The sequence below is a fragment of the Sciurus vulgaris genome, assembly GCF_902686455.1.
Source record: "Sciurus vulgaris genome assembly, chromosome: 1".
In the NCBI taxonomy this organism is placed as follows: domain Eukaryota; kingdom Metazoa; phylum Chordata; class Mammalia; order Rodentia; family Sciuridae; genus Sciurus; species Sciurus vulgaris.
Window position 1 is genome coordinate 112,229,097 of NC_136461.1, and position 16,740 is coordinate 112,245,836.

The following is a 16,740-nucleotide window of genomic DNA, read 5'->3' on the forward strand; positions in this document are numbered from 1 at the left end:
TACTTCTATACCAACTGTTAGGAAGCTCCCTTGACCCTTTAAAGATTAGAATTCAACATAAAAAACATATTCAGTTGTCAAACACCTGTTGCTAATTAAAAACAAAACTGTATCACATAGCAAAATTCCATTTATTAAACTTTATCTCGTGCAAACTTAAATTTAAAAAAATATTCATTCCAGGCCCCAGTGTAGATCATGAACCTACTTAAGATACAAACATGGTAAAACTAATTACTACATTTTCCCATTTTCCTTTAAAAAGTGTGGCATTTTTGGCTGACAGAATAATCAACATTATAGATCAAACCTGTTGCTAAGGAACACTTTGTGTTGTGGGGGAGGGTTCTTGGGATCTAACCAGGGCTTTGAACTTGTGAAGAAGGCACTGTACCACTGAGCCACAACCCCAGCCCCAGAGAACACAATTTTAGACCTGGTAACTGAAAATCATCAGGTAACTTGACACATGGCCAATATTCTAATATTAAAATTAAAGGCATTCTTTTGTATTCTGACTGTCCTTTAATAATTTTCAGGAGAAACCATGTAAAGGCTTGCAGCTCAGTAGGCACTAATCAGACTGTGGGTAATGTTCTTCAGCAAACTCAACAGGCCAGTGGAGGGAGTTTTGCATTGATGGGGCTCTCACCTCTCACTGCTTTTGTGCCAGTTTTCCATAGCCACTTCTCCCAGCATCATAGTCTTATTGATACTCATCTCGAATCTGGAGCCCTGATCGCCCACGTCCATACTGTCTGCCCTCCTTAAAGCCTGCATCCCAGTCTGTGCGAATGATCTGGTCATCCACACGTGTTCCATTTATATACCACATGGCATTTTCTGCATCTGCTCTAGAATAGTATTCCACAAAACAGAATCCACATCGTGTTTTTTTTACTTTATCCAGACCCATAATAATCTTCTTTATGTCACCACTTCTGCTGAAAAGTTCATAAATTTGTTCTTCAGTTGTGTAAAAGGAAAGATTTCCAACATACAATGTACAGGTTTTCTTCAGTAATTTTTCTTGTTCTTCATTATCACCAGGGAAGTGCTGGTCCCGGTACTGGCTCAGCTCCACATAGGAGTCGCTGCGCAGCGCCTTCAGGAGGCCACCCAACATAGTGCACAAAGGTCGACCAACACTATATCATCTTATATAAGGGAATTGGGCATCCATGAATTTTAGTATCCATGAGGGTCCTGGAACCATTCTCCCACATATACTTAGGACCGGCTATCGTCCCCTCATTCCCTAAAAAAACTAATGAAACATTTCAGAAATAAGCAATCCATTAGTTTTTTTAAATTTATTTTATTTATTTGTATGCTGTGCTGAGAATTGAACCCAGTGCGTCACACATGCCAGGGCAAGCGCTCTACCACTGAGCTACAGCCCTAGCCCCAATCCATGGTTTTTAATGGGATTCCATTCTGAGAGGGGAGCTGAAAGCTGACATCTTCCAGCTCTGTTCCACAGGCGATACAAATTCCTTTGTGCAGCATATCTGCTCTATACATACTACCCACATATATAGTAGCCATTTGACTATCTTATAATGCTTGCATTCAGGTAATCCTTATTTTATGTAATAATGCCCCCAAAGTACAAGATTGGTCATGTGTGTGATTCGGATATGTCAAAGAGAAGTTGTAAATGCTTTCTTTTTTAAAAATTTTTTTAGTTATTGATAGACCTTTATTTTATTCAATTATTTATATGTGGTGCTGAGAATTGAACCCAGTGCCTCACACAAACTAGGCGAGTACTCTACCACTAAGTCACAACCCCAACCCTGTAAATGCTTTAAGTAAAAAAGGTGAAAGTCCTCAACTAAGAAAGAAAAAATTAATAAGCTAAGGTTGCTAAGATCTCTAGTAAGAAAGAATCTTCTACCCATGAAATCGCAATATTGTTGTGACTTCCATTTTATTATTAGTTATAGTTGTTAATAACCTCTTACTATGTCTGATATACAAGTCAAACATTATCATAGGTATGTATAAAAATTGTATGCAATGGGTATGGTACTATTGGAGCTTTTAGGCATCCACTGGGAATCCTGGAACATATCCTCCACTAATAAGAAGAGACTACTGTACCACATGGCATGGAAACACAACTCTAGCCATGTACTGTTAGCAAAGACTTTATAATTGTCTTGTTCCTGACTCCTGAAAGTAGTACTATTCCTTTTTTTTTTTTTTAGGTTAAGTAAGCCTCCGTGATACTTTGACATTGGGGACAGGAGAATTAAAGCCTTCCAAGGGAGACACTAGACATTGCCTGATTCTGAACAAAGGATAAGAGTGTGCTGTATTGATTAAACCACAGAAAAGGGAGGGATTTGTATTTTGATTTTATGAAAAGAAACTCAGGAGCTGGGGCTGTAGTTCAGTTGCAGAGCACATGCCTCACATGTGTGAGGCACTGGGTTCAATTCTCAGCACCACATAAAAATAAACAAATAAAATAAAGGCATGCAGTCCATCTACAACTACAAAAAAAAAAAAAAAAAAGAAAAAAGAAATAACAACAACAACAACAACAACAAAAACATGGGCCTTTGGGGGATATTTAAGATCCACACTATAGTATACATAGTAAAAAAGAAAAATTGGTTTTCAAACATTACCTAAGGATAAAAATACAAAAAGTTCTTAGACCAGTGCCTTGTTTCTCATTTCTTCTTTCAAAAGGTAACTACCATCAAATAGTTTGGTTTTGCCTATGTGTATATCTTTCTAAACATTTTTCTTTTCTCATTTATCATTAGTTATAGTTGTTAATAACCTCTTACTATGACATTTTTGAATAGTGTATCTATTTTCATGTTTCAAGTTTCAAAAAGGTACAGTGTACTGTGACAATTCTTACTCTCCCTTCCCTGCTGCCTTCTTCCAGTTTCCCTCTTCAGAGACAACCAGTGTTCACCACTTCTTGTATATCCCTCTAGTGATATTTTATATACATGTGAGAAAAAAATCACGTATTTTCCCCCAACATTTACACAAATAATACCATGCTTTATACATGTTTTGTACCTGCTTTTTTGTTTCATATTGTATTTTGAAGATTGACTATTCCATACCAATACACAAAGATCATCCTTGGCCTTTTATAAAAAACACAGCTGAAAAGTATTCCATTGTTTGGATCTGCCATAATCTAACCAATCTAACCCTGGGAGTAGAATCTGTGTTCTTTTTTGTTTTGTTTTGTTTTCTATTTCATCTTTTACTATTTCAAATAATGTTCTACTAGATAACTTAGCACTCAAACCATTTCAAAGACATTAATTTCAACAGTTTGTAGTTTAATTCCTAGAAGATGAACTGCTGATTTAAAGAGTACTGCAGAATTTATAGTTTTCTAATTAATTGCCAACATTTAAAATTCAGGAGATTTCATACAAAATATGCATTTTTTCATTTGTTTGTTTTGAGATGGGATCTCACCATGTTGTCCAGGCTGGTCTCCAACTCTTGGGCTCAAGCAATTCACCTGTCTTAGCCTCCCAAGTAGCTGGGACTACAGACACATATCACCATGACAGGCCCAAAATACTCGTTTTAAAAATGTGGGAAGTCAAGAGGGGTGGGATGACACACGCCTGTAATCCCAGAGACTCACAAGGCTGAGGTAGGAGGATCACAAGTTTGAGGCCTGCTTCAACAATTTAGTGATGTCAAAAGCAACTTAGGGAGTCCTTATCTCAAAATAAAAAGCAAAAAGGGACGAGATGTAGCTCAATGATAAAGCACACCTGGTTCATTCCCCAGTACCGCCACCCACCTCCACCAAGACAAAAAAGAGAGAAAATAACACTATATTGCACAGAGCAAAGATTAGCTGGAGTTAAGCAGCAGTTGCCCACTATTATGTGAGATATATACTTCCCAAATGGCCTCGGTCCTCACATGCCCCTCTTTGCTCCTTTATATAACCTTCCAGGTTCCTGTAAACCTTTGAGTTTTTAATCACCAAAAACTGCTTTTATTTTGATTCTGAGATCACTCAACCACCTTCAGATTATGATCTAATTTCCCTTCAGTCTGACTATAGGAAAGGATTATTTAGCATTCCATTGTTTTGAGTCTTGTGCTATGATTTCTCCCAGTCAAGTACTGAGTAGAGTAGGGTTGTGGTTTTCCAATGTATGATCGATTACAGGAGTGTATGTGTTAAGCACAACATGAATATTCCAATTGGCATACTAGTTACTAATTATTATGTTACATATTATTATGTCAGTAATGGCAATAAACTGTCTCCCACAATAATTTGCAAAATTTAATAATGAGTCATTTATGTTAGGGGCCTGATCACCTTTGACAAGAGTTAGTCTTCCAAACTTAAAAGCAGAAAGAATTTGGCTTCCTAAATTATGGAGTTCTACTTAATAAGAAATTATACAATTCAAACCTCCCTTTCATACTGGGTTTCTCAAATTGTAGTGACTAAATTACCTGGGGAATACTATTAAAATTCAGATTCTGGCAGCGGGTATGGCTCAGTGATAGAATGCTTGCCTAGGGTGAGTAAGGACCTGAGTCAATCCCCAACACTGAACAATAAATAAAGAAAAACTATATAAATAAATAAAACACAATGTTAATTCTGTATGTCTAGAATGGGATCAGAGATTTCAATTTTTTTTCTTTTTTCTTTTTTTTTTTTTGTACTTAAGATTTAAACTACAGGTGCTTTACCACCGGGCTACATCCCCACCCCTTTTTATTTTGAGACAGCATCTCAATAAGTTGCTGAGGGCCTTGCTAATTTGCTGAGGCTGGCTTCAAACTTGCAATCCTCCTGCCTCAGCTTCCCAAGTCAGTGGGATTACATGTGTGCTTCACCGATCCTGGCAAGATTCCAATTTTCTAATTAGCTCCCTGATTTCATATTGAGTAGCAAAGCCTTAGGAGACACTTTGAGTCCATCCACTGGTTTATACAGGATTGACCTCTCTAGTCTTCTCAGGAAAATGAAATAGACTAGAATATGATGATCCAAAATAGCATCCTGTTTCCCTTTAACATTCCCCATCCCTCATTCCCCAACATTGAAGAGCTGGAAGAACCAGAGTGAGCAAAGATTTCCCTTCATTCATCATAAATTATGGAGTACCATGTGCGTGGGGACAATCATGTGCCAAGGGAAACAAAGACGATTAAGACACAGAGGAGACAGATACATCCACTGGTAACTTACAAGTGGAATGGACCAAGGTAATTGGAGTACAGAGGCAGGAATTAATTTTGCAGGGAATGAGTGATGGTCTAGGATAGTAATTCTAGACTCTAGCCCCAGGACCAATAGCAGGGACACCACCTGGGAAAATGGTAGACATGCACATTCTCAGGCTCTGCTCAGATTAATTCCTGCAATGTACACAGGGGGAGCAATCGTTGTTTTAAAAAGCCCTTTAGGTTTGATTCTGATGCAAGCTAGTTTAATTGCTAGTTCAGGAAAACTTCACAGAGAAGATGTTTGATTTGGATCTTAAGAGAATTAATAGGCAGAAAAAGGGAAGGGACACACAATGACTAAGGTATGGAGAAGTAAAAGTGAAATATGTAAATATACTGGAGAAACAGAACATAATTAGGAATATGAAGGGAGGGATGGGAAATATGGCCAGTGAAGTAAATTGGGGCCAAGTTATGAAAAGTCTCAGATTTTATACTGTGGAAATTGAATTTTATTTCATGAATATAAAAAGCAGCTTTAAAGCACACAACACAATCTAGTCTTTCCTTACATAGATAATACTTTAACATACTTCAAATTCTCAAAAATTAAATAGATATTCAACATCCATGCCTAATAAGGGTTTGGGGAAAGAAATACTTTCAAAGATTTGCTAGTGGGAGCAATGAGTGTTATGACATTTTGAAAAATAATTTGAAAGTATATTCTATTAAAATTTTTAAAAGTTCCTTTTTTTAAAACTTGGGTTTTTTTTCATAAGATTTTTCTACAAATTTGTTTATTAATCATCAAATATATATATATACTTTTAGAAATATCATTTTCAATCAATATAACTGAAAGCACCATCAGTCCTTCTTTGCAAATGTAAGACAGCAAATAATATTTTAAAGTTTCATTTTATTTGCCTATAATCCCAGCAGCTTGAGAGGTTGAAGCAAGAGGATTGCAAGTTCAAAGCCAGCCTCAGCAACTTAGTGAGGCCCTAATAAACTCAGCGAGATGCTGTCTGTAAGTAAAGTATAAAAAAGGGCTGGGAATGTTGCTCGGTGGTTAGCCGTGCCCCTGGGTTCAGTCCCTGGTACCAAAAAAAGTTTCATTTTATTTTTAATTGACACATAATAATTATACATACTTATGGGGTAAAGTGTGATGTTTCAATACATATATATTGGGTGATGTTCAAATCAGGGTGTTTGGCATATCCATCATCTCGAACTTTTATAGTGAATGACTATAGTTAACAATACTATATAGTATACATTTCAAAATAACTAGGAAAGAGGACTCTAAATATTCTTACCACAAAAATAAATTATAAAGTTTTTGATAACTTTAAATTTAGAGAAAAAAATTTAGAGAAAAAAAAAGAGAATGGTTGCAGTATTACAAAGCAAAATCACAGTATTACCCACCTATAGGCTTAGAAATAGAAATTAAGCTTAAAGATTATTCTATTCAACAGAAAAGAACACTTTTTTCATATGAAGCTTCTGATGAACAAGTTATTAATGAGGAAGATGACTTTTAAGTTAATTTTCCTTGTAATTGAATAAAGAATGATAGAATGCATTAACAGGTGCTTTGAATTATTTACAAATCATGATGCCACATTTGGTTTATTGGACAATTGTCACAAGTAACAGGAAATGTCAGAAGAAACATTAAAATGCTATTGTATAAATGTACGTTTAAAATTAAATTCATATTTAAGTGAAACTGATTTTGTGTGAAGAATTAAGCCATTGGAAGTTGGGTTTTGTTTTTAGCAATCTGTTCTACAGAAATAAAAGCATTACTTTGAAAGAATATTTTATATTGTTGCATTGTCTTGAAGTGACTAAAAATTGAGAGAAATATAAATTTGGTTTAATCATACTATGAAGTACTATGTAGCTGTCAAAAAGTTAAGTTTTTAAAAATTTGTTTCAGGAATGTCCCCGTCAAATGAAAACAAAATAAAAATGTTTATACAGGAATTTAAACGAATGAGCCTGGAAAACTAGGCTATTTTGCTTCAAAGGAGCCGGATAAGTGATGAGGGAAGCAGGATAACGTCACATTTTCCTTAAATACATCTCGATTTGTATGCCCTGTACTGATTATCTAACCCAGGGCCTCACGCAGGCTAGGCGATCGATGTACCGCCGAACTACACCCAGTCCACTCTTGCTGCTTTGATATCCTTTATAATTTGTACAAGTTATGTAATAAAAACAAACTGAGAGGAAAAAAACCTAAGATGTTAACGAAGTCTTCACACAATAAATGCAGTATTAAGGACACTAGTGCTGGGGCAGAGCTTTTGTAAAATCTCCTGGCCATGCCTCCTCTGCCCCACCCGTCGCTCTTTACGATTGCCTTTAAGGCCCTACCTTAACGCATGCGTGGTAGCTTTGGTTTTCTTTACCCCGCAGCTTTGGATTTGACCCCATCAGGCTACCGTCGCGGTGACCCGAACGGTACTAGATGTTCGCTTCCGGGCCTTTCTTTTGCTTCCCCTTCCCACCCTCACGCTGCTTCCCCTCCCCCAGCTCCCTTTTTCCTTCGGTTTCGCTCTTTCGCGTCGAGGCCGACCCCTGAGTCGTGAGTCTGGGGTCTGGTCGTTGAAAAAGCTCTTATAGCTGGAAGCAGAGAGGTGTGGGGAACGCTGCTGATTGAGGAATTTAGAGTCCAAAGATTTAATGTTTTGTTTGTGGGAGGTCGGGCGAGGGTGATAAGCCTTCCCTGAGAAACGAGCGGGGGCGGGGCTGAGTTGGGTTTGCGGTTCAGTGGGACGCACCTCCAAGATGGATAGTACCCGAGTGGGTGGCAAAGGGAAAATGGAGGTGCTGAGAACTGGCTTTGGGGTCGTACGGTATTTTGGTATCAGTTTTTGTTTAACTGTTTTGTCAAAAGGCAGTTAGGACGAAGGTGCGGGTTATTTGGATTGTGGATATTAGCCACATCTTATTCCCAGTTTGCTTTACTTCTATTTACTTTGGAAAACCTTTTTTGCTGTCAGCTTTTGAACGCTGAAATGCCCCCGCCCCACTTTTTGGTGTTGGGGACTGAAATCAGGGTCTTGCACATGCTAAGTACGCCCTCTACCACGGAGTTACACCCCCAGCTTGGTAGGATTTTAAAAGGAAATTTCTGCATGGAAGCAAATATGTAAGAGAAACAAGCATAAAAGAGTAAACACCGAATTAGTTATAGATCAAACCCTTTCTCAGGTGGGAAGAGCTGTTTAAGCATAATCTGTAGACAGATTTATCTCATTCGTCAATTAATTAATGGAACACATTAGGTCACAGAAATACTCTTCTTTTTCTTATTTATGTATGTATGTATGTATGTATGTTTCGTATCAGGGATTGAACCAGGGGCACTTAACCACTGAGCCACATCCCCAGCCTCCCTTTCGGTTCCTTTTGAGACGGTCTCACTAGGTTGCTTTCAGTTTGGCTAAATTGCTCAGGGTGGCTTCAAACCTGCCATCCTCCTGCCTCCGTTTCCCGAGCTGCTGGGATTACAGGCATGCACCTACTTTTCTATTAGATTGGTTCACTTGGGTTTCCTAAAACATTTTCAGTAAAACATAGTGAATGTTCTGTGCATGCTCTGAAACCTTTTGTGTTTTTTTCAAACTGGAGATTGAACCCCGGGGTGATTTGCCACTGAACTACGTACTCAGTCCTTTTTATTTATTTATTTGTATATATTTTTAAACTTTATTTTATTCTTATGTGGTGCTGATGATCCAACCCAGGACCTTACAAGTGCTAGGCAAGCTCGCTACCACTGAGCCACAACCCCAGCCCGTCCTTTTTATTTTGAGATGGTCTTGCAAGTTGTTGAGGGTGGCCTCAAACTTGCCATCATCCTGCCTCAGCCTCCCATTAGATTACAGGGATAGGGTTTTTTTTTTTTCTAATTTTTTTAATTTTTTTTATTGTAAACAAATGGGATACATGTTGTTTCTCTGTTTGTACATGGCGTAAAGGCATACCATTTGTGTAATCATAAATTTACATAGAGTAATGTTGTTTGATTCATTGTTATTTTTTCCCTTCCCCCCACCCCTCCCACCCCTCTTTACCCTCTATACAGTACTTCCTTCCTCCATACTTGCCCCCCTCCCTAACCCTAACTCTAACCCTAACACTAACCCTTCCCTCCCCCCCATTATGTGTCATCCTCCACTTATTAGCGATATCATTTGTCCTTTGGCTTTTTGAGATTGGCTTATCTCACTTAGCATGATATTCTCCAATTTCATCCATTTCCCTGCAAATGCCATAATTTTATCATTCTTTATGGCTGAGTAATATTCCATTGTATATATATACCACAGTTTCTTTATCCACTCATCAATTGAAGGGCATCTAGGTTGGTTCCACAGTCTGGCTATTGTGAATTGAGCAGCTATGAACATTGATGTGGCTGTATGTCTGTAGTATGCTGATTTGAAGTCCTTTGGGTATAGGCCAAGGAGTGGGATAGCTGGGTCAAATGGAGGGTCCATTCCAAGTTTTCTAAGGAATCTCCACACTGCTTTCCAGAGTGGCTGCACTAATTTGCAGCCCCACCAGCAATGTATGAGTGTACCTTTCTCCCCACATCCTCGCCAACACCTGTTGTTGCTCGTATTCTTGATAATCGCCATTCTAATTGGGGTGAGATGTAATCTTAGGGTGGTTTTGATTTGCATTTCTCTTATTACTAGAGATGTTGAGCAGGGATAGGGTTTTGATACTTTTAAGTCTTATTAATTTATAGCAGAAGAGAATTCCACAGTATTTCAGCATCAGATTCTGGAGAATGAGGAGAGAACATAAACTATTTGAAAAACAGGTGGCAGAGTAGGAATGAGTTTTACATATTCAGAAATTCTCTATTAATTGTGGTGACTCAAAAGCAATTTTAGTTTCTTGTTCCATTTAGAGAACAAAAGCATGTCCTCCCTCCCTGGGTGCATTGGTTTGGATGCAGCAACAGCTGCAGTGGAGTCTGAAGAGATTGCAGAGCTGCAACAGGCAGTGGTTGAGGAGCTTGGTATCTCTATGGAGGAACTTCGGCAGTTCATTGATGAAGAATTGGAAAAGATGGAATGTGTACAACAGCGCAAGAAACAACTAGCAGAGTTGGAGACGTGGGTAATACAGAAAGAATCTGAAGTGGCTCATGTTGACCAGCTCTTTGATGATGCATCCAGGTAGGTACTACATGGGAAATCTGTTGACTGGCAGATTTTTTGGGGTATGTGTGGGGTTACTGAATATTGAACCCAGTACATTGAACTAAGCTACATTCCAAGCCCTTTATTTTTTAATTTTTGAGACAAGGTTTTACTGAGTTGCCTAGGGCTTTGCTAAATTGCTGAGGTTGTCCTCCTGCCTAAGCTTCCTAAGTTTAAAAAAAAAGTCCTAGTGTTAAATCCCTTGCCCTTCTTCCTCTACTTTAGATTAATTGCTTTGTTTCCTTAGTAAGGTCACCCATCATATAAGGATTTTAGAGTTACTCTCTTGTGTAAATGTTAAGCATGTATAAATTTCTAGGTGCTGGGGATTGAACCCAGGGCCTTGTGCATGCGAGGCAAGCAGTCTACCAACTAGGCCATATCCCCAGTCCACTAGTTTTTTTTTTTTTTTTTTTTTCTTTTTAATACTTTTTTTAGTTGTCAGTGGACCTTTATTTAATTAACTTACTTACATGTGGTGATGAGAATTGAACCCAGTGCCTCACATATGCTAGGCAAGTACTCTACCACTGAGCCACAACCCCTAGATTTGTTCTTGATGCCCGCGTTGTCACTTAGAATTCAGTTTCAAATAACAGCAAGGTAAATTATGAGATAAGGTGGAAAATACTGTACTTGAAGCTAATTAGGCTAATTTTGACTTTTTGAGGAACTAGTTTGGAAACAAAACCACTTCTTTTTTTTTTTTTTTTTTTTTTTTTTGCGGTGCTGGGGATTGAACCCAGGGCCTTGTGCTTGTGAGGCAAGCACTCTACCAACTGAGCTATCTCCCCAGCCCCACAAAACCACTTCTTTTAAAAAAAAGTTTTTTAGTTGTAGCTGGATACAATACCTTTTATCTTATTTTATTTATTTATTTATTTATTTATTTTTAACGTGGTGCTGAGGATGGAACCCAGTGCCAGGCAAGTGCTCTATGGCAGAGCCCCAGCTCCAGCCCCAGCCCAAGCCCATTTTTTAAAATGCTTTTGTTTGGGAAATGCATTCTAAATAGACACATTTTGAAATATATAGCGCCCAGTCAAGTTGAGAACACTCTACACTTAAATGTATATGAATTCTAATGGCTCCTGTCTGTTTCTTTTGCTGGCTTTGACCTTTTCTACATGTGTTCCAATATTAGGGCAGTGACTAATTGTGAGTCTTTGGTGAAGGACTTCTACTCCAAGCTGGGACTACAGTACCGGGACAGTAGCTCTGAGGATGAAACTTCCCGTCCCACAGAGATAATTGAGATTCCTGATGAAGATGATGATGTCCTCAGTATTGATTCAGGTAGGAGATGAGGATTTGGATAGGAAATTCTCAGGATTGAATTTGAAGTACTAAAAGATGAACAGATAGAAGATAAAAGGAGAGAAGAAAAATGGTTATCACTAACTATATATTCTATCCTGCCTAAGTTATTACAGAAAAAAATATCTCATTGTTAGTACCATTGATGTTCCTTACTGCTATACCCTGAATCATTACCCTCCTTTCCCCATTCTGTGTAACTTATATTCTGAACACCCTCGATTTTCTTTGTTAGGTGGCATTAGCACCCCATGTATGTGCCCCCAAACAGTAGATTTTTTTCCCCTATTTTTTAGCAGTTTTATTAAGGTGGTATTCACATACCATGAATTTTATCTAATATATTTTGTACTAGGAATTGAAGCCTCTTAAATCCCTGTGATTACAGGCATGCACCACTATGCCTGGTTCAAATTTATCCAATTTGTACAATTTGAGTTTTAGTACATTTATATAGTACTCCAATTTTAGAACACTTGCATCACCCCAGAAAGTTTCCTGTGCCAGTTTACCTTAAATCTCCACTATCACCCCCAGTGACTACTGATCTGCTTTCTTTCTCTATACTTTTAGCTTTTCTTTTTGTCTGGCTTCTGTCACTTAATGTTTTTAAAGTTCATCTAAATTGTTGCATGTTTCAGAGTTTGGTCCTTTATTGGGGAATAACCTCCCATTATATAGGTTCATCATGTGTTTTTATCCATCCCCAATTGATCAGCATTCGGATTAGTTCCAGTTGGGCAATTATGAATAAGGCTGCTGTGAACATTTATATAACTTTGTGTGAGCATCATGGTAAGTGCAGGTTTTAATTTTTTTTATTTTTATTTTTTGTACTGGGGATTGAAAACCCAGGACCTCACACATTGTAGGCAAGAAAAGAGTTCCACCACTGAGATACATCCCCAGCCTTTATATTTGACTTTTGAAGAAATTGCCAGACTATTTTCCAAAGTGTTTATAGTGTTTTACATTCTCTCTAGCAAAGTATGAGGTTTTCAGTTTCTCTGCATCCTTGCCATTGCTTGGTGTTGTTTAGCATGTTAACCATTCAAATTGGTGTATGGTAGCATCATATTATCATTGAAGTTTGCATTTCTCTAATGACTAATGGTGTTGAACATTTTTAAATATATGCCATTTATACGTGTTCTTTGGGGAAATACCTATTCAAATCTTTTGTCTTTTTAAAAATTAATTTATCTTTTTATCCATGGTTTTGAAGACTTCTTTGTGTACTTTAGGTACACTTTTTTTTTTTTAACCAGGTAAGTGTTAATAATTTCTCCTGGATGTGACAGTCTTTTCATTTTCTTTTCTTTCCTCTTATTTATTTATTTTTGTGACTCTTGGGATTGAACCCAGGGCCTTATGCTCACTAAGTGAGTGTTTTATTTCTGAGTTATATCTCCAACCATTTTCATTTTCTTGGTGTCTTTTGAAGAGTAAGTTGCTAAGGTAAGGGTTGAAGATTGTTTATTTTACTCTGGCTACCCAGGTGTTCCATCCCATTTGTTGGAAATACTGTCTTTTTGATACATTTGTCAGAAATCAATTGACTGATCAGTATAAGGCCCTATGTTTACATTCTTTTTTTGTCATACTGATCCAAATGTATACCAGCATCACACTGTCTTAATTACTGTAGTTTTATGGCAAGTGTTGGTATCAATTAGTATAAGTTTGTCATATTTTTTTGTTTATTATACATATTCCATATAAATTTTAAGGTCAGTTTGTTAATTTCTTCTTTTTTTTCTTAGAGGCTAGAATTTTAAAAAATGACTATATTGACCTAAAGATAAATTTGGGGAGTATTGGATTCTAATCAGTGAACATGGTATCTCTCTTTTAATTTATGTCTTTAATTTCTTTTTTTTTTTTTTTTTTTTGTGGTGCTGGGGATTGAACCCAGCACCTCGTTTGCTGCCTCGTTCATGTTAGCCAAGAACTCTATCACTGAGCCACATCCCCAGCCATAGGTCTGTAATTTTTCTCATCTTGCTTTTTTTAAATTAAATTTATCCCTAAGTTTTGCTTTGTTTTTTATTTTTTAGGTACCAGGGATTGAACCAAGGGGCACTTTACCACTGAGCTGTGTTTCCCACTCCTTTTTTTTTTTTTTATATTTATATATGTATGTATGTACTAGGGATTAAACTCCAGGGTGATTTTCCACTAAGGTATATCTACAATCCTTTTAATTTTTTTATTTTGAGATAGGGCCTTGCTAAGTTGCTGAGGCTTACCTAAAACTTGTGATCTTCCTGCTCATTCTCCTGAGTCACTGGAATAACACATTCACCACTGCACCTAGCTTTTATAAAATTTTGAGACAGTCTAGCTAACTTACTGAGTGTCTTGCTAAATTGCTTGAGGTGGCCCCAAATTTGTCTCAGCCTCCTGGGTTGCTCACTCTGTCACTCTCAGGCTAGCCATTACATCTCTTAAGAAGTCCCTTAGGTTTCTAGTTTGCTGAGAATTTTTATTATAGGTGGATTGGATTTTGGATTTTTGTTAGCTACTTTTTCTATATCATCCTCATATAACCATATAGCTTTTGTCCTACTAATAGATTATATTGCAATAATGGATTTCTTTTTAATATGAAACCAACCTTGCATTCCTGAAATAAACTACTCTTGGTCTTGGCGAATAATTCTTTCTATATGTTTCTGAATTTGATTTGCCTCATATTTTGTTAAGAATTTTTATATCATTATTCTTGGGAATTCTTGGTTTGTAGTTCTATTGTGGTGTTTTGTTTGACTTTGAAATTATAATAGGGGCATTTACAAGACAAGTTGGAAATTGTTCCCTCTGACTTTGTATAGAATATTTCTTCACTAAGTATTTGATAAATTCAGCAGTGAGGCCACTTTGACCTGAATTTTTCTTTTTATTTTTTAGTAGGGGGAATTGAACCCCAGGGTGCTTAACTACTGAGCCATATCTCAGCCTTTTTAATTTTATTATTTTGAGACAGGGTCATGCTAAGTTGCTTAGGGCCTCACTAAGTAGCTAAGGTTGGCTTTGAACTTGTGATCCTCCTGCCTCAGCCTCCTGAGTCTCTGGAATTATAGTCATCTACCACTGAACCCAGCTCTGGCCTGAACTTTTCTTTGTGGAAAGTTGTTGTTTTTTTTTTTTTTTAACTGGGATTAAGCCAGGGTCTTGCTACATCTGCTGAGACTGGCCTCAAACTTGTGTTCTTTTTTGTATCAGCCTCCCAAATTGTTGGGATTACAGGCATGTGCCACCACACCTGGAAGGTTGTTGGAAGATTTTTTAAATAAACTTTAATTTAATATTTACAGAAAATTGAAAGAATAAATGATGTAGAGCGTTCCCGCATGCCTTTCATTCAGTTCCTTCTAGTGTGTTAATGTTACCAAGATAACTTTGGTACATCACTTTTATCTGAACTCCAGACTTTATTCAGTTCATATATATTTTTTTTTTCCCTGTTCTTTGACTCAGTCCAGGATATGTCATTGAATTTATTGTGGGAAGATTTGTAATTACTAATCCATTTTATTTTATTTTTTTACTTGATGTGTATCTGTTAGGTTTTCTATTCCTTGTTGTGTTGGTTTTGATAATTTGAGTCTTTCTAGGACTTCTCTTTTTCATCCAAGTTGTCTAATTTGGCATAAAATTGTTCATGGTATTTCCTTTGGCCCTTTTAATATCTGTAGCTTTTATAATGATGTCTTTTCTTTGAATTGTAATATTGATTACTAAGATATATTTTATTCTCTTGGTAGTTAACTAACGTTGATCCATTTTGTTGCTCATTTTCCCAAGAACCAGCTTTTGTGTTTCTTCCCATTAAGCATTGCTTTGCTGCATTTCATACCTTTTTTTTGGGGGGGGGGGGCGGGGGGGCAATAATGGGATAATGGGGATTGAACCCAGGGTTGTCCTACCACGAATTACAGCCCCATCCCTTTTTTTCTCTTATTTTTGAGACATGGTCTTACTAAGTTGCCCAGACTGACCTCAAATTTGTGATCCTCATGAGTATCTGGGATTACAGAGGAGAGCCACTGTGCCCAGTTATTTCATACATTTTTATATAGTCTTTTTCATTTAACTCAGTTTTATTTTTCATTTCTCTTGTGATTTTCCTTTGACCCACGGGTTATTTAGAAATATATTGTTTGATTTCCATGTATTTGGGGATTTTCCAGATTTATTTCTTATTTTAATGTTTAATTTCATTTCATTGTGGTCAGAGAATACATTTTGCATTTCAGTTCTTTTGAATTTATTTAGATTTTTATTATGTCCAAGCATAAGTGTATTGTGTGTTTTTGAGAGTATTCTATGTGTGTTTGAAAAGAATTTGTATTCCATTGCTGTTGCATGGAGTATTCTATAAATGTTGATTTGGTTAAGTTGTCTGGTAGCATGTCAATTTTTGCTTCCTATGTTTGGGAATCCTGCTGATGGTTTATTTATACAGTACTCATTGTTTATTTTCCTTTTGTCATTATAAAAACTAAAAAATGGTAATATTATCTTAAATGATATTATCTCTAGTAATATTCCAGGGGTTTGTCTTTGTTTTGATACTGGGAGTTGAACTCAGAGGCACTATACCACTGAGCTACATCCCCAGCGCTTTTTTAATTTTAAGATAGGGTCTCACTAAGTTGCTTAGGGCCTTGCTTAGTTGCTGAGACTGGCTAATTCTTTCTTCCACTGTTACAAATCTGCTTATTTCCTCTAATGAATGTTTCATTTCAGTTTTTGTTTTCAACTTTGAAAAAACTTCCATTTGGTTCTTTATTTTATAGTTTTATAGTTTCAGTTTCTCTCTTAAGGTTATTGTTGACTGAGTATTAGCATATTTTCCTTTAAATCTTTGAACCTAATTTTCGTATTTCTTTGAGCTTATTTGTAAATCCAGTATCTACTAGAGTTGTTTCTGTTGACAGGGTTTTTTGTTATTGTGTGTTTGTGTGTACACATTACCAAG

General features: G+C 36.9%; 2 protein-coding genes across 8 annotated transcripts in view; one reads left to right on the forward strand and one right to left on the reverse strand.

The window, feature by feature from the left end:
- Nucleotides 1-112: 112 nt before the first annotated feature.
- LOC306653585 (nuclear cap-binding protein subunit 2-like) lies at nt 113-1,235 on the reverse strand. The gene has a single exon (XM_079126639.1). It carries the CDS (start codon nt 1,124-1,126, stop codon nt 707-709), a length of 420 nt encoding a protein of 139 aa, XP_078982765.1. The 5' UTR covers nt 1,127-1,235; the 3' UTR covers nt 113-706.
- A 6,446-nt stretch (nt 1,236-7,681) lies between these two features.
- Nucleotides 7,682-16,740, forward strand: part of SETDB1 (SET domain bifurcated histone lysine methyltransferase 1) — a 31,055-nt gene continuing 21,996 nt past the window's right edge. For 3 of the 7 annotated variants that reach the window (XM_079107069.1, XM_079107072.1, XM_079107073.1), the window contains exons 1-2: nt 10,145-10,415; nt 11,584-11,735. In XM_079107069.1, the coding sequence (XP_078963195.1) occupies nt 10,156-10,415; nt 11,584-11,735 (412 nt within the window). In that variant the 5' untranslated portion in view covers nt 10,145-10,155. Of the gene's footprint in view, nt 7,857-10,144; nt 10,416-11,583; nt 11,736-12,473; nt 12,552-16,740 lie in introns of those variants that run through there. The other 4 variants (XM_079107067.1, XM_079107068.1, XM_079107070.1 and 1 more) reach the window with 3 other exon arrangements.